This window comes from Salvelinus alpinus, chromosome 5 (genome assembly GCF_045679555.1).
Source record: "Salvelinus alpinus chromosome 5, SLU_Salpinus.1, whole genome shotgun sequence".
Taxonomy (NCBI): domain Eukaryota; kingdom Metazoa; phylum Chordata; class Actinopteri; order Salmoniformes; family Salmonidae; genus Salvelinus; species Salvelinus alpinus.
In genome coordinates this window covers 45,955,208-45,973,348 of record NC_092090.1, presented here as the reverse complement: position 1 = coordinate 45,973,348, position 18,141 = coordinate 45,955,208, and the positions used below count along the sequence as shown (strand labels likewise).

At 41.5% G+C, this 18,141-nt stretch overlaps 1 protein-coding gene across 1 annotated transcript; it reads left to right on the top strand.

Annotated features, from left to right (window-relative positions):
* The first annotated feature begins 887 nt into the window (after window positions 1-887).
* On the top strand, window positions 888-15,427 carry LOC139576257 (muscarinic acetylcholine receptor M4-like). Its single transcript, XM_071402088.1, has 2 exons — window positions 888-1,050; window positions 13,769-15,427. Exons 1-2 carry the CDS (start codon window positions 996-998, stop codon window positions 15,307-15,309), a joined length of 1,596 nt encoding a protein of 531 aa, XP_071258189.1. The 5' UTR covers window positions 888-995; the 3' UTR covers window positions 15,310-15,427.
* The last annotated feature ends 2,714 nt before the right edge of the window (window positions 15,428-18,141 follow it).

Here is an 18,141-nt window from a genome sequence, read left to right as displayed (position 1 = left end):
TCGTGGTAGCCCGACGCCGTATTAAGACACTTTATGCTGGTATTTCCTTTATTTTGGAAGTTAACTGTATGAGTTTAACACAGTAGCATATTCTTGGTGTGTTCCTTGAAGCGCGTAAACTCAATTTACAAGGGAGCTGGCCATGGTGCTGAAAACTGGACGGCGCGCCTGTTTTAAAACGACTCGTCTTGTCGAACTCCAGACATCATCCTGTTATCTTACTTGGTTATTTGAAGTACCTGATATCGTGAAAGTGTCACTGCACGTATTAGCTAACGTTTTTCAAGAGATTGAATTAGCTTTTTCTTACAAGGCTACATTGTCAAAAGCACTGAAATACCTAGACTAGGCTAAAGAGCAAATAAATCAGACAGTTACCACTGATTGCAACAAACATCTAACACAGCACTGGACCACTAATTCACAACTTTTTTTTTACGCCACTTCGAAGAAATGACCAAATATAAGCAACCATTTTAGATCATAATACACAATTTAGTTAGATCTGTTCTCAGGAAAATTACATTTTAACTGGAGCCCTCTACAACCGTTTTCAGTTCGGCAAAGCGAAGATTGAGCGAAAAGGAATAACACAGGCCTTCAGGTGATTGGTTAGACTTGCATGACATCATTAACAGTCCATTCTCTCGTTGTCTGTGAGCATGCAAACTTGAGGGGGAAAAAATCAGTCTCTCACAGATGAGGGCACATCTGCCGGAGTCCGAACTGCCTCTTTCGAGAGAGACTTCCACACCTCAGCTCGGGGCGTTTCGTTCACCAGTCACTTGGAATTGTACTCTCCTTATCAAGGCTCTCTTTGGTACCTGCCGAAAGACATTCTGACATGAAAATGCATGATGTTATCCAATATGTGCCAATTATTATGATATCGCACAGAATTAGGACATCGTCATCTCTATCCTTCAGGAAAAACTTCTTACAGTAAGATTGAGAGAGGGATTTTTGCCTGGTTGAGTACCATCTAAACATGCAACATGAATCCCACTAACAGCACTGGAGCTGGTGGGCTTGCGCCCTGGAACTTAAACAGTAAGTTATCATATTTATAATGCACTTTTCGCATTTGAAATACAACAAATGGGAAAGATGGGCTATTAGACAGAAAGTGGAGGAAATCGAACTCCCCTGCAAACAATATAAGTCTGTAGGTTTTAAACAATGTGTGCATTCTGAAAAGTCCACTTTTGCAAATGAAAGCTGTTCAAATAACCTGTCCCCGAGTTATCATGAACATTATTTTAGAATCCCAAAAAGATAGACTATTTGCAGATGTATTAACAATAACGGAATCAACTACATTAATTGTTCTCAGAAATACCACCGTGTCACACCTTATGATTTCCACCATTTGATAGCACATCAAAGTGACTGAGAAAAGATCGCGCAACTAGGTGCGCAATTTGTATGGTTCGGCTGTGATATCTGAGTAGGCAGTCTTTGAGTTAGGCTATTATAGAAAAACCCTTGCCATGTGCACAAATAAAAATAAATAAAAACATGTTTTTCAATATGCTGTGGTCCTATCGACGTGATGTTTTAGTAGGCTATATTAGGCTAAACAATTTTAAAAGATGGTACGACTTGAAGTAAATAAACTGTAGCCTATATATTCTTATCTAAAAAAAATATATTCAAATGTGTACTAACTGGTGATCTTCATCTTACATTCGTGGTGTTTGTCTAACTAACAGTTTAAGTAGTCGTAGAAGATGAAGTTTGAAATCTCAGACACAATTGCTAAAAGTGTTGTTCTAATGAAAGAATGGAACGTGCCCATTATGGAAACGGGCGCGTGAAGATGGCACCAAACTATTATTTCACAGCGCTCTTCAGATAATTTGATGAGTTAATTGGGTGTATATTTGACCACTGGAGTTCAGGCCAATTATGAGAGGTGTATGCTTCTGGTTCTGAGGAAGTTCATGTAAACATTATTAATGCGTGACACTTGCTTCTCCATTTTGGTCTCTCTCTCTGCTTCTATTAAAATGTCCGACTCATTGCCGCTGTTGAATGAATGCATTTTTTTTGTTGTCATTTTGGGGGTGCTGAGGTTTCTAAATCATAGCTGATCGTATATGGAACCACAGTTCAACCGAAGCTCCCAATGCAAAAACTGTGCTGATGTTAATTTACATCTAACAGATGCAATTTACATTCATCCGTAGTCTAAGATAAAGTTGATGTAAACATTATACAATTGACATTTGCATCACAGTGCAGATACCCAGTCCCCTATACTCACTGCACCTGCAACTGACACAAAGCCATTTCACAATTCATCTTACCCCCCTCCACTTCTTTGTCCCAGCTGCCGGGCATCCCTGAGAGACCTGCTTTAAACTGTTTTAAACTTGCTGAAGGCAGCTTTTGGTGCAGGGAAATGCCTGAACCTCATTGAGATGCAAAGCTCTCCCTGCAGCCCCTCGGAAATGAGCATCCTGACTGTCAGGATTTGTGTCCCCTCTACAATCATCAGTGGCAGCAGCGCACAGAGTCAGACACCCAGAGCTCATCAAATGTCTCACAGCTGGGACCGCAGTAGTCCTCTTTATGACTCAATCTAGTGACAATCTAGGAGTGGAGTGTGGTTGGGTTTTAATGGTGTGCTGGGTTCTAATCCTGTACCTATTTTGGTCCATGGCTGTTGTGCTTTCCTGAATTTGGCGTGGTGGACACTTTCAGCTGGTCTGATATTAACTGCATGGGACAGATTGTGGATGGGGTCAGGCAAGCCAGTGTCCTTCAACCCAGATACATCAATTAGGGAGCCATTTTGCTAATTGAGCGTGAGAGGCTGAGAGATCTGTGATCCACACCCTGGCCCCACCCCCTGGTCAGGGTTACGCCTTTTCTACCAGGGTTGGGCTCAATTCGAATTGAAGGCAGTCAATTCAGGAAGTGATTTGAATAAAAAATTCAGAAATAGCTTCTACTTTTCAGTTTACTGAGAAGTCATTGAAAATAAATTCCCTTTTTTCCCCCCGATTATTGGTTTGCAATTTTAGTATAGTTCTTGAATTGACTGCCTGTTCTCTGGGAAAGAGTCAAAGTAAAGTCACCTACAGAATTTCAATCATTTAGGACATGTGTGGAACCTATTTAGGATGTTTACTAGGGTGAAATTAGCTCAGCACAAAATAAACTCCATAGGTATACACTACAGTCAGAGAGATAATGTAGTGTATACATTTCCTCCTTTAATGGGGTCATATGCTACACCCAAACCCCATATTAACCCCAATACTCCCCTCCCTGTCTGCCTGCTTCATAACCTAGTTTTAGGACTGCTGTGTGCCAACGCTGGGCACAGATGTTTCACACTGGCACAAACGGGCACAGACTGGGCTGGATGAGTTAACACGGAGGCCAAGGTGTAGAGCGATGCCTAGGGGACACATTTCATGCCCTCTTCAGATTCATGAGCTCCAGGAATTTAGTCAGCTCTGACTCAGGGAGAGATGGATCATCTTTCCTAGGGTTTAGATTTCATGAGACTGCCCACTGGGCACACCGCATCATTTCAACATGGACAGTTGGGTAATATTTGGTTGAGACCTTGATTAATGAGATTACAACCTATATTCACCAGCTCAAAAATATAGCCAAAAGTTAGTTGAATTTCAAATGTTTATCACTATGCTTTCAACCATTTAAAAGCACAACGAAGTTCAAATGGGAATACAATGTTAGATATTTTGTTGATTTAATGTGCTATCTCTGTGCTTCATATAATAGCAGAACCAAATGACTTGGATTTCAGTTGAGATTGCATTAAAAGTCCATGGTGCAAGTGATCAATGCCGTTCAAGAATCTGCACAGATTATTACAGCAATTGTGAAGATTGCCACAGACCTGCGAGGACCTATGCATGCAATCTTGAACATGCACACTTTTTAAAATATAATTACATAAGAAGACATTTATTGTTACAGAAATCTCAAAATGTAAATGTGGACATGGAGGTGTTAGTCATTTTAAGTTTGAATTTTACATTTGTTTCTAAAATAGCTTTAACTTTAGGCTAATTGCTGTATTAAGAAAATGTTCATAGTGGAAATAACATTGAAGATCTGTCATTGTTTTAAAAGTAGAAATTCAACATATTTTATGTAAGGTTTGTCAATGCCGAAATGTGGTTACTATGATGATATAATCCTGTGGTTGAAATTTCACCCTCAAAACAACAGTTTGTTGATTACTTTTTTCAAATCCAATGTATCTTCCATGTCACAACACGTTGACAAATTACATTGAAACAACGTTGATTCAACCAGTTTGTGCCAAGTGGGTGTAGCCTCCAATGAATTGTAACCCCCCCCCCCTGTGCATTCCATTGGTTCCTGCATGTGGGTCATGATTGTCTATGCAATTAAAATGTGGGTCAAAAGGGAAATAAAATTATTATCTGAGTTTTTCATTTAAGCTATGCCATCATTGTAGTATAATAATATATGCGATGTTTCATCTTAAAATGTATGTGTAATCTGTTGATGCGTTGGATAGCAGATGTAACAGATATACCAGCCACCAATGCACCCCTCTATCAACTGTGGTGGCATATTTCTGCTTTACCAAATGAGGAGAGTTACAAACTACACACCAGTCAGAGTTATACTTAAACTCCATCTTTAATAATAATAAGCTTTGCAATAGCCTTTTTGACTTTCAATGATGCGCTATCTCTAATGAACCATTGAAAAGTGACTACAGAAAAATACTAAGATCTTTTATAGCCAAGATACACCCCTCTCAACTTACATGACGAACCACAGATCTTAGGAACTGTTCACAATGAAATACTTTTCTTGAGAAAGGAGTATCCCTTAGCCAGATAACATTCGCTATAAATTATCGTTCAGTTTGGTCCCTCAGACGAGGTTCTAATCTCGTTCCTGGTACTTCATAGTACAAAAACACCAACTCATCCAATGACATATATCAATTATCAACTCTAGATACTCCCATCTCAAGTAGACCCCCTCTTGACCCCACTCCTGGACAAGCTCACTGAGGGGAGTGAGCCTCTAGGTCATACACTGTCCCAGGTTAAGTGTAAGATCAGAGAGGACATACAATGTTTCCAGACACTGCCATACACCTCCCCCCAATGGGAAAAGGAGGGAGTGACTGGCGCACAGACATTGTGGAGACAAGTAATTGGTTCCCCATTAATCACGCCACCCCTTCACATGGTTTAAAAATAGGTAAAGACACATTCACATATGAAGACAATGTTCCATTCTGTTCTCTTCCGTTTCTGATATTCTGCATAGCACCAGGGACATGTGAAAGACAAGCCTGAACTCTCCCCTCTCTGGGCCCCAAGTGACTGAGCCCCAGCTTAGGGAAAAGTGCAACTGCCAACACTATAGTCCAAAAGGATACATTCTAATGACAAGTATCTCACATAAGCATATTATGCAAATAAAACATCTTAATTATCTATGTTACCCAACTAATTCTGATTCATCCGCCACACAACGCTGTGAGGAAGGGATTTAATAAATAAAGAGACACAGACAACCTCACCCTAACGTTAACAGAACTGCGTGAATGCAGTGATCGGCAGGTGGGAGCGAAGGACACTGTCTACCGGGACGAAGGACACCCCACTTCTCACCTGTGTTCCGGAGTCCTAGTTAGCTAGCTAGCTACTACATAGTGTCCTTCGCCCCCGCCTGCCAAGCGCCTGCCTTCGCGTAAAGTTAACAGAACTGCGGGAAAGCAGTGTTCGGCAGGCAAGGGCGAAGGACACTGTCTGCCGGTGTCCTAGCTAGCTAGTGGTGTCACCCTCGCCTCCATCCTGTGTCTTCTTCTTCTGTGAGGTTTATCTGCGGTTGGTATCCAACGTTATGGTACATTACCAGCAGCTACTGTAGTCTCCTGCCTGTGTACCTAGTTTAAGATGAAACATTCTTTGAATAACTAGTCAAGTGATTTTGTAAGACAGCTCTGCAGCATACTTAAACAGCTACTAACCAGACAGCTAGCCAGCTAGCCTAGCTAAATAGGATGACTCAAAGACTGTACAGTATGGGGAGCACAGAGATACCGTTAGATGGTCGTCTGGCTGGCTGGCTGCTACTGCCTGAGCAGAGATGAGATTATGACTTTAAAGGAATGAAAAATAATATTGTATTATGTCATTTTCTATTGATGTCTAGCCAATGCGGAACTGACAGAGACAATAGAACATTTTGGCAATTGAATGTTCACTATTCTTGGCTTTGGAATTTTCATTAAAAAGCTCTAAAATAATTGTAATGTCATTATTTCATAATGCATTTAATGTTGAAAAAAATCAAAAACTGATTATTTTGTAATAACGAACCAAAACTGAACCAACCTCAAAAAGCACTAATGGCTCAGCACTAGTTCCCTCCATGATACCGATTATTTCAAGACAATGGTTAGCAATAACTACACTATTCTATGGTATGTGATCATCTCTCTCTCCCTCTCTTCCTCTCCCTCTCTTATATATTTGATCTTTATTTCAGAGCTACAGTAGCACAACGTTTATGTCCATTGCTATATCATAGGAGAGCCTCATTATTCATAATGCTGCTGTGCTCCAGCAGCAGCTTTAATTACGTACGGTTTAATTGAAGAAAGCATGGTTCTTATTGTAATGTCAGCAGTTGCCTATCAGCGTTGCGCAACACCTGTTTGTAGCCACGTCCTCTATTTATAGCATCCTCTCTCATCAAAGCCACAGTAGCTACTGACATTCTAACTAAGATCAGATTTAATTAACGCATCGTTGTTGCAAGTTGGCATAGTGGCTGTGACAAAGACAAAATCCACACTAAAGTCGGAGGGAGAACAGCCAGTCAAGACCATAACAGAACTAAAACATGTACAGTACTAGTCAAAAGTTTGGACACACCTACTCATTCAAGGGTTTGTCTTTATTTGCACTATTTTCTACATTGTAGAATAATAGTGAAGAAATCAAAACTATGAAATAACACGTACTGTATGGAATCATGTAGTAACCAAAAAAGTGCTAAACAAATCAAAAGATGTTTTCGTAGCCACCGTTTGCCTTGATGACAGCTTTGCACACTCTTGGCATTCTCTCAACCAGCTTCATGAGGTAGTCACCTGGAATGCATTTCAATTAATAGGTGTGCCTTATTAAAAGTTAATTTGTGGAATTGCTTTCGTTCTTAATGAGATTGAGCCAATCAGTTGTGTTGTGACAAGGTATACAGAAGTGGTAGACAGAAGATAGTCCTATTTGGTAAAAGACCAAGTCCATATTATGGCAAGAACAGCTCAAATAAGCAACAGTCCATCATTACTTTAAGACATGAAGGTCAATCAATCCAGAACATGTCAAGAATTTGAAAGTTTCTTCAAGTGACTGGAAACAGGCACCTTGTCATATAAATGAGTTAGATAAGAGAGTTAATAATCACATATACAGTACATGTCTTTACAGTACATTTGCATTTGAATGATGTGTGTCAACATGACATATGGACATGACATACAGACATTACCTTCCTCTTTCCCCCTATCTGTCTCTGTCTCGCTCTCTCTTTCTCTTTCTCTCTCTTTCACTAAATGATCCTTTAACCACACCATCAGAAGTTTCGCATAATTCTTAAATATACGTTTATTTGGTAACGAATACAGTAACTATGTTTGACATTCTCTTTAACAAGACCAGTACATTCCTGACGGCCCAGCACAGTTGTGCCCGTGGCAGGGATGTTTCTCTGCAGGTAGTTACATGGCACAGCATGAAAGCCTGGATAATGAGAATAAAGGGAATAAAGGGAATCAAAGGTAGAGCATGTACCATATCAAACAGCTTACAGCACATAAGAGGATCCCTACAGCATGCAGAGGGGATGTTCACTGAGCCATGCATCCTATATTTAGCATTATTATTAGACCCTCCCTACTGTTTAGAGCTCAGAGTCTGTTCCCATCAAAATATACCCTTACAGCAGGGGTGTCAAACTCATTTGCCCCACTGGCTGCATCCGCGCTTAAAATGTATTATAATCAATCTCCATCAAAATTTGCAAGAAATATTCTCCTATCCATCACTTTTGGGATTTCCGACGCTCCTTGACTCTCTAGTTTTTGTTTCGATGACTGTTAGTAAGCTGGACAGAGTGAAGAGATTATAAATGTAGGTCCATTATCATTTCTACACGGTTTTGATTTGGTTTTAGTCATTTAAATGTCGATTGAGGTCGTTTTTGACCCAAAATAGATATCTTGTTTAATTCTTTAATTCAAACCACCCACGGGCCGGTTTTGCCTTACAAAGATTGAGAGGCGGTCCCTGTTGTGCAGTCCCAATAGTTCAGAAGACCAACGCAAGAAAGCATGATTCCTGCACATACTGTTTGCTAGCATTACCTTAATTGCTGTAGATGTAGACAATAACAACGTGTTCTTGCTACAACTGATTCTTAAGTAGGCTTACCCAAGAATAGCTTGATTAACCTATACTTGAAATGCATAACAGTCCAGGGCATATTCTGTGTATTCTGCGTATTAGTAAATTATATTTTCGTTGTTGATTTTCTGCATGTGATTGCCCTAATCCCTAAGTTTAGTCTTTATTTAGGCCTTAGTTTAGTCTCTGTGTTCAACGTTCTGTTTATTAGTTTAAGAGATGATACTGCATACAAGGATTAATATTCTACTCTCAAATCCTTCATAAAAATGAAAGTTTCTCTGAAGTTGGAGTAATCCTATTTTGCTAAATAGTGACTATAGTTCTTGTTTGAACTCTTGATTAATGAATGAAAGTATTTGTCAGCAGCATCTGCTGTTTGTGGCATCCTGCTGTTCAGCTTTGGCAAGTTATGTAGAGAAATAACTATCCATGGCTCTGGAACCGTACCAGTCTGGAAAACTACGGTATAGGCCTATAGCTTTCTCTTGGGAAATACTTATCCAAAAAGTATTACATTGCCAAAAGTATGTGGACACACGTTCAAATGAGTGGATTCTGCAATTTCAGCCACACTCGTTGCTGACAGGTGTATAAAATCTAGCACACAGACATGCAATCTCCATAGAAAGACATTGGCAGTAGAATGGCCCGTACTGAAGAGCTCAGTGACATTCATCGCGGCACCATCATAGGATGCCACCTTTCGAACAAGTCAGTTTGTCAAATCTCTGCCCTGCTAGAGGTGCCCCGGTCAACTGTTAAGTGCTGTTATTGTGAAGTGGAAATGTCTAGGAGCAACAACGGCTCCTAGTGGTAGGCCACACAAACTCAGAGAATGGGACGCGGTGCGCTGAAGCGCGTAGCATGTAAAAAGCAACACTCACTACCGAGTTCCAAACTGCGTCTGGAAGCAACATCAGCACAATAACTGTTCGTTGGGAGCTTCATGAAATGGGTTTCCATGGCCGAGCAGCCGCACACAAGCCTAAGATCACAATGCGCAATGTCATGCGCCGGCTGGAGTGGTGTAAAGCTTGCCGCCATTGGACTCTGGAGCAGTGGAAACGCGTTCTCTGGAGTTATGAATCACGCTTCGCTATCTGGCAGTCCAACGGACGAATCTCGGTTTGGCGGAGAACGCTACCTGTCCAAATGCATAGTGCCGACTGTAAAATTTGGTAGGAGAAATTTCCCATTTCACATTCTTAAAATAAAGTGGTGATCCTAACTGACTTAAGATAGGGAATTTTTACTAGGATAAAATGTCAGGAATTGTGAAAAAGTTTAAGTTTAAATGTATTTGGCTAATGTATATGTAAACTTCCGACTTCAACTATATATAGTGAGCCGTTGTCTTTAAAGTAGACATCTTCTTGATATTGGTCAAACAGGAACTGGATCAAACTTATTAGAAACTGATATAAAATCACTGAGATAAATGACCTGTCATGTACAGTATATGTACCTGTATTTGATAAAATATAGTATTTTACCTGCAGCATCAAAGACCAAAATGCCTAATCACAGTATCTGGCCCGTGGCGGCTGTGTTTTAGCAATTTTGGCATTAAGGGCTTTCAAGTGGAGTGCATCTGCTTTTCACTTGCTAGACATAAGGATATCACAGTCATGCCAAAATGGAAAGACATTGCTCGAGCCAGGAACAGTAATTCTGAGATTTTACACTGTAAGAAAATCACCTATCTACTGTATATTTAACTATTTCTTTCTAATTGCATAATTCCTTGGCAGGGACTGAAATACATAAAAGTTGTCTGTTTAATTATGGATACTCCGCTGAAATTCTTACACGCGTACACCGTTTTACACCCGAACAGTAGAACCTCGATCAGTGGGCTCAATGTGGGCTCAGTTATTCACATCTGAAAAAAGCCAAGTCACTGTTCTCCTTAAGCTGGGTGGCTTTGAGGGATGTAGAGTCTTTTAGCTCCCCACTTCACAGAGGTACATTTTTACATCATTCAGATCAGTTAACTAAACACATTCTTTTATTTGAGGAATCCCTCACGGACAGACTTTTGGGACCATGTTGTCAAAAGGTTCACATTTCCAGAGCTTGAAGGCAGGTGAAAACACAAACCTCACACAAATGCGTTCAGCCAAGATACCAGTGTTGGGGAAGCCACTCTAAAATAGTTTATTAGGTACACCCATCTAGTTCCGGGTCGTACCACCCTTTGCCTCCAGAACAGCCTGAATTCTTCAGGGCATGGATTCTACAAGGTGTGGCGTTCTAACGTTGCTCTATTGGTATTAAGGGACCTAACGTGTGCCAGGAAAACCTTCCACACACCATTACACCACCAGCCTGTACTACTGACACTAGGCAGGATGGGGACATGGACTCATGCTGCTTACACCAAATCCCGACTCATCAGCATGACTCAACAGGAACCGGGATTCGTCGGGGAAGGCAATGTTTTTCCACTCCTCAATTTTCCAGTGTTGATGATCACGTACCCACTGGAGTCGCTTCTTCTTGTTTTTAGCTGATAGGAGTGGAACCCGGTGTGGTCATCTGCTGCAATAGCCCATCGGTGACAAGGACCGACGAGTTGTGCGTTCCGAGATGCTATTCTGCACACCACTGTTGTACTGTGCCGTTATTTGCCTGTTTGTGGCCCGCCTGTTAGCTTGCATCTCCTTGGACCTCCCTCATCAACGAGTTGTTTTTGCCCACAGGACTGCCGCTGACTGGATGTTTTTTGATTGTTGCAACGTTCTCTGTAAACACTAGACACTGTTGTGCGCAAAAAGCCCAGGAGGCCGGCCGTTTCTGATATACTGGAACCGGCTCACCTGGCACCGACGATTATACCACGCTCAAAGTCGCTTAAGTCACTTGTTTTGCCCATTATGACATTTAATCGATCAGTAACTGAATGCCTCGATGCCTGTCTGCCGGCTTTATATAGCAAGCCACGGCCACGTGACTCACTGTCTGTAGGAGCGGACCATTTTCGTGAATGTGGTGGTGTACCTAATAAACTGGCCACTGAATGTAGTTTTCAAAGCTACCAATTACTTCACACTAGAAAAAGTTAAGCTATACAAAAGCTACCCTTCAGAAAAATATAGTTTACTTGACTAAAGTTACTTTGGAAAAAGTAGTTCATTACATCCAAACGACTTACATCCAAAATCATCATATCTAAAATACAAATTGCAAGAACAGATCACTCTGCAGTCAGATGTTAACAGAATGTGTTATGTAAACACAAAACTATGTTTCAAGTGAGAACTACGCAGTTCTAATGCCGAAAAATAAAGGAAATTCTTGCCTTCTTCAACCCTATTTTCTTTTAATTTAGCAAAAACGTAGTGTGTAGTTCCAGTAGTTAGCGACACCGCTACATGGCAAAAAAGTAATTAACTACTGGAACACTACCAAGCTACTTCCACCAAGCTACTGCATATTGTAGTTAAATTACTAGTTGAACTACAGTACATGTAGTTCACCACGCCCGGACACTGCAAGATACTGAAACTAAGAGCAATTTTAAAGTTAGCAGCCGGCATCTCTGTCTGGCTGGAATCAAAAAGAATGGGTTATTCAGTCACCACCCCACAAGTGCGTAATATGGATTTTAGACTGGTTTGATCTCCTCTGCGTTATTTTTAACTTCAAAGTTGGCTGAACAGTGAAAAAGAACAAACCTACGATATGACCATAGGTGGTTTCATTTGATTCCTTCCTCTCAGTTATGGACCGAATCCTCTCATTCTCTGTTCCACCTTCTTGAGGTCAGAGCAGTATACAACAACAGAAGACAGAGAGCATTAAAAGCAGCATGTCACATCCTATATTCTGACTGAAAGACAGGGGCCATATCTTTGATCATTATTGATAAGATCTCCTGTATCCCCTAGCAAAACGCTGCTTTGCCATTAGAGGGCAGCCTTTCAATGGAATCATACAATCACACCATCAAGCTCTACTATAGACACACTGACATTCACACGTTTCAGTAACACATAGTTGTAATATGGATTATGGCAAGTTGTTAGCTAGTGTTTTGTATAATTTGTTCTCCTTATTGAATGGGGTTTGTTTGTCGTTCTATGCCCTGCCTTGCATTTCTACCGTTGTTGTTTTTTGAATTATTTGATCATGTTTTATACAGTTGGGTTTCCAAACTACAACACCACAAACAGAATATACTTAACTATAGTGCTTTAGTAGAGCCTAGCCCTGGACAGAGCAGAGACCGACTCAGCTATACTTTCAACAGTATGTCCTCCTCAAGCTAGTATTGTACAGCGAAAGTGTCTTGTGTCAGGACTTACCCCTGTAACTTTTATGTTTTGCATTACAAAGCTTTACAGTTGGCTGGGAACTGAGCATTTCCGCTGAGTATCGGGGTGCTGTGTCGATGATGACAAAACTTAGGGAAATGCCTTTTATATTCACAGTCCCTCAATATTTAATGTGGGGGATCCATTGCTGACACAGATAGTTATCCGTGATAGAAATGAAATGGATTACAATTCAATGCTAATGGTAGGCTAATTATGCATAATTTGAGCTCAGAGTCACATTTTCTTACACATCAATGTTACATCGCAGGCTTGGCTTGTGTATTTCCATCCGTTGTTTTTCATTAGTATGCAAGGGGGAAATACCTTTAAGTACTTAGAATCTCAACTGTTTTAGAGAGGTTTAATAATTAACCTTTGGGTCAATCTAAATGACCAGAAAGAGACGTTGATGTTTAGTGCTGTGCTTAATTTAGTTCTCTGTGATGTCTTATTGAATGAACAGAGAGCTGCGCAGAGCATGCTGGAGAATACATCACTGAGGAGCAATGCAATACGAACCCAACCCTCCTCACCCAAGGCCATTCACCAGGAATGCTGTCCAGGCCGATGTTCATGTCATAAACCTTTTGTCGACTCATTTTTTCATAGGAGCTAGGTAAACTGAAGGATCTGTAAAATAACTCAGGCATGCATATTCACTAGCTCAAGTCGTCAACGGCTTAAACATTTTCTACAATATCTCATTTGGAATGCAAATACTCATTTGCATATGCACATGCACATGCCCATAAAACCAGAACACATAACCAAGGATGAAAACCCAACCAGGCTATTCTTCACTTGGAAGTAAAAACATATAGTATTATGCGCTTTATAATGTCTTCAGACTTTCATACTGTGTATCACGTTTCAAGAATGAAATGTCTTGGCGAAGAACATTTCGCCGAGGGCAATATGTTACATAACAGTGGATATGTTGGGAGGTTTGTGCTAAGCATCCAGAAATAACATATTGTTATCATTGTGCTTCCTTTTCAGGCTCCTTGAGCAACATTTCCAGTGATGTCTTCTCAGCCAACCTCAGCTGTAATGAATCTGGCACCAATGAGACCTGTGTGGCGGGGGAGGAGGTGGTGGGAAGCCCCTATAAAGCCGTGGAGATGGTCTTCATCGCCCTGGTTACAGGCTCCCTTAGTTTTGTCACTGTCACAGGCAACATCCTGGTGATGCTCTCCATTAAAGTCAATCGGCACCTCCAGACTGTCAACAACTACTTCCTGTTTAGCCTGGCGTGTGCAGACCTTATCATTGGTGCGTTCTCCATGAACCTCTACACTGTCTACATCATCGTGGGCTATTGGCCCCTGGGACCTGTAGCGTGTGACTTGTGGCTGGCCCTGGATTACGTGGTGAGCAATGCTTCTGTCATGAACCTTCTTATTATTAGCTTTGACCGCTACTTCTGTGTCACCAAGCCCCTGAGTTATCCAGCCAGAAGGACCACCAAAATGGCTGGGCTGATGATTGCAGGTGCCTGGATTCTCTCCTTCATTCTTTGGGCCCCTGCTATCCTGTTTTGGCAGTTTATTGTTGGAGAGCGCACGGTTCCACCAGGAGAGTGCTACATCCAATTTCTCTCCAACCCTGCCGTCACTTTCGGCACAGCCATCGCTGCCTTCTACCTGCCTGTGGTCATCATGATGGTGCTCTACATCCACATCTCTCTGGCCAGCCGCAGCCGGGTGTCCAAGCAGAAGCCTGAGGCTGAGAAAAAGAAGAAGGGCCTCAAGATACCTAACCCACTCAAGAGCCACATCCTTAACAGACAGAATAACAACAACCAGTCCCCCAAGCCCAGTCTGGAGTCCTGCAACACTGGTGAAGCTGTGAAGAATGGCAAGATTGATGAGTCTGTTGTTTCCACCAAGGCTGACGCTAGTGTCAATCGAGAAGAGAAAGAGAGTTCCAATGACTCCAGCACAGCCAGCATTGCCCCAAAAAACGCCAAGGAGAGGGCCAACAGTGAAGCCACTGTCGGGGGGGGTTTTGGCGTTGCTCCTGCACCAGCTCCTGCTCCTGCACCTGAACCTGCACCTGCACCTGCAGCGGCAACCGTCAAACTCAACCCTGCCTCTAAATGGTCCAAGATCAAGATTGTAACTAAGCAAGCTGGTGACGAGTGCATTACCGCCATCGAGATTCAGCCACCCATCCAGGGGAGCGAGGGCCGCTCTATCCCAGTCAACCGTCCTCGGAAGGTGGCGCGCAAGTTTGCCAGTATTGCCCGCAGCCAGGTGAAGAGGAAGCGCCAGATGGCAGCCAGGGAAAAGAAGGTGACCAAAACCATCTTCGCCATCCTGCTTGCCTTCATCCTCACATGGACCCCGTACAATGTCATGGTGCTCATCAGCACCTTCTGCCACTCCTGTGTCCCGGACACTGTGTGGGCCATCGGCTACTGGCTGTGCTACGTCAACAGCACCATCAACCCAGCCTGCTACGCCCTCTGCAATGCCACCTTCAAGAAGACCTTCAAGAACCTCCTCATGTGCCAGTATAAGAATATTGGAACAAGATGAACTGGAGCACACATACAGTAGTAGGGCTGGTGAGGGGTAATATTACTGAGACATCTGGAGGGCTGAGTGGTAGAGTAGGAGGGGAGGAGGGAGCCTCCACAGGGAGCCTCCTCCTCAGTCATGCTTATGAAATTATGTCACACTCAATGCTCCTCTGAGATGTCTTGGCCACAGAAGATAGTAACATCATAGCTATGTCCAAATGATACAGTATGAATATGATGGCCAATGTGAGAATGGGGCAAATGAAGAATCTGAGACCTTAACGCGAAGACCAACATGGACTAATTCGTATCCACTGAAATGTGGTAACAATCTTCAAAAAGCCCAGCTGAATGTCAGTAGACTAAGGCCAACACCTGAGTCATCCCTCTCCAAGATACCACCACCTAACCAGAGACACTGAGGGCAGTGTTACATCATGTCTGGGTGTACGGAAAAAGACACATTAAAAAGGAGCTTGGAAATCTTCCTTTATACAACAGTATAAAATGAAACAAGCATGAGATGTCTAATTCAACTATCCATTTCCTCCTCTCCCTCTTCCTTATTACTGAGAGAGTTATTAACTCCTTGCGGAAATGGAGGCACTCCCTCACATCAGTGAATCATTATCATAATGTGATATGTGGTCATAACATGGAGAGCAAAGACGATATGGATTCTTTGTTGTCACAGACTGTCTAACCTCAAGGCTAGTTGCACGTACGTCCAAGTACTGCAAAATACTGCTGGTGACTTGGAATAAGTTGTTACCCCTGAAAGTATAGTATGCATTTCCATTCACCTCCCACGGACCAAAATATTGACGTATCTGTTTTGAAGTGATCTTCAAAAGTGACAAACTGTTGATGGCAGTACAAGGCCATGGCATAAATTAACAACCAGTGTTTGGCTCCAAACAATTAATGTATCTTGTTGTTATGTTATAAGGAGAAACACCCACAGGCAACGGTAAAGCTTTAATTCCTTGCCAGCTTCACAATTATGAAAGTGTTTTTTATTTATTTATTTAGCCTTCACTGCGAATGGAACTACCGGTACAAAAAAACAAACACTTGTTTATATGGGATACTTATCTCGAGAGTATTAAACATATTTTCTATGTTATCTCCTGCCTAATTAAGAAATGTGTAAATAGAAGGCCATTGTATGCTCTAAAAAGTGCAGTTTCTCTCATGCATTTCATATCTGAATGTTTGTACCTCTCTTGTATTATGTTTGTGGTTTACACCTAATTTTACAAATTGAATATCAAATATATATATATATATAACTGTATGTATATGCAAGAGATATTAAGAGAGTGTATTTCTAAATTGATGTAAAGAATTTTGGGAAAACATTTAAGCAGTTGTTTTTGTTTTGAATGCCATCGGTGACTAAGTCCCTTATATTTGTAACTTTGTCATTATTCTCCATGTTGGATTACAATGTGTGAAGTCCAGCATGTACCTCCCCAGCCTGTATCCATATTCATGAGGTCACACCAATAAATAGGTGGGTAATATTACTAGCTTATCTAACTGGTTCAATGCATTTTCAAAGAAGGACCTTCTGTCAAAGAACTTAGGGAGTAGTGGGAAAATAACGGATATTGTTTGGGCATGACCTCGTAATGTAAAATGGCCAGCTACGGATGTGCATCCATATAAAACTGATTTTGAAATGATCATGAGGTGATTACTGTGGTGGTAAAGCTTAATGAATAATCCTTCTTTAATTAATGAACATAACATTGGCATGACAGGCTGGGTGCGACCCAAAAAAAAGGGGTGTACGGAAGAGTATAAAACATTACCACAGTTTCCTGTAGTATGGCCCTCCCATAAAACAACTATCCAGAGACAGTGTACAGAGGATTGTATCTTTTTCTAATGCTTAATAAAGATTGTGTACCATTGGAATAGTTTTTGAAATGATTTTACATGTACAATATGCTTTCTGATTTAATATACAGTATTAATGGAATATATTTTGCACACTACGACTATTACCAGTCATACTATGGAATATAGAGTTAACATTGACAGTTAGTGATATCTGTTTGAGACAATGGGAGGAGAGCTGGGGCCGGTGACCGAACAGTGACACAGTATGAGCTAATGGCTGTGCTAAATGCCCAGGGGAGTGCCAGATCCTGCAGGACCCTCAGAGCAAAAACACAGCAGCACAAATGATGGCACCACGACTTCAGGTCAGCAAGGCCCTGTGGGCTTTATAACAAATCTTCTGGTTTGCCCTGTTTTAAGGGCCATTTGGTTTACTCATTCAACCATGCCTATTTCTCGCAATAACGATGAGGCATCACCTCACGTTTGACATCATTATCTTTCAACTAGTGCCATGCATTTTATTACTTGATCTTACAGGTCAACAGCAACATAGTAGTGAACATGACAGGTCCAGAAATGAAATCATGTTCTTATTAAAGGGAGCTGAACGTATTGATTTAGCCTCGGTTTCAATCGTTCTCATTAGCAAATGAAAATTTGGGTCTTGAAGGCGTGCTTTGATGTGGGTGTCTTTTATGTGTGTTTGCAGGTGGGAGGCGTTTGCACATTCACTCTGCCAAAACTGTACACAGTTACAGTCACTCACCCTTCTAGATAACTTGAAACAGTCTAACCAGGTCTTGTGTCTGGAAGTAGCCTAGGCTAGCTAGCGAGCTAGCCAACTTCTTTCGCCAATCAGCTTCAGCCAGACGGTGTGTGACTGTGGCAAAGTTGGTTTGACTTTGGATAATCTATCTGTGGGGCTAGTTTGGGACCGTCAATATATTACACAATGTAAATGGGAAAATATTTAAATGTTGCACACCCTTTAGATCTC

Bases quoted from the DNA above. Each gene is read 5' to 3' on its own strand.
- LOC139576257 (XM_071402088.1), top strand. From the start codon at position 996: ATGAATCCCACTAACAGCACTGGAGCTGGTGGGCTTGCGCCCTGGAAC. The intron at 1,051-13,768 runs GTAAGTTATCAT...CTTCCTTTTCAG, and splicing joins TGCGCCCTGGAACTTAAACA to GCTCCTTGAGCAACATTTCC.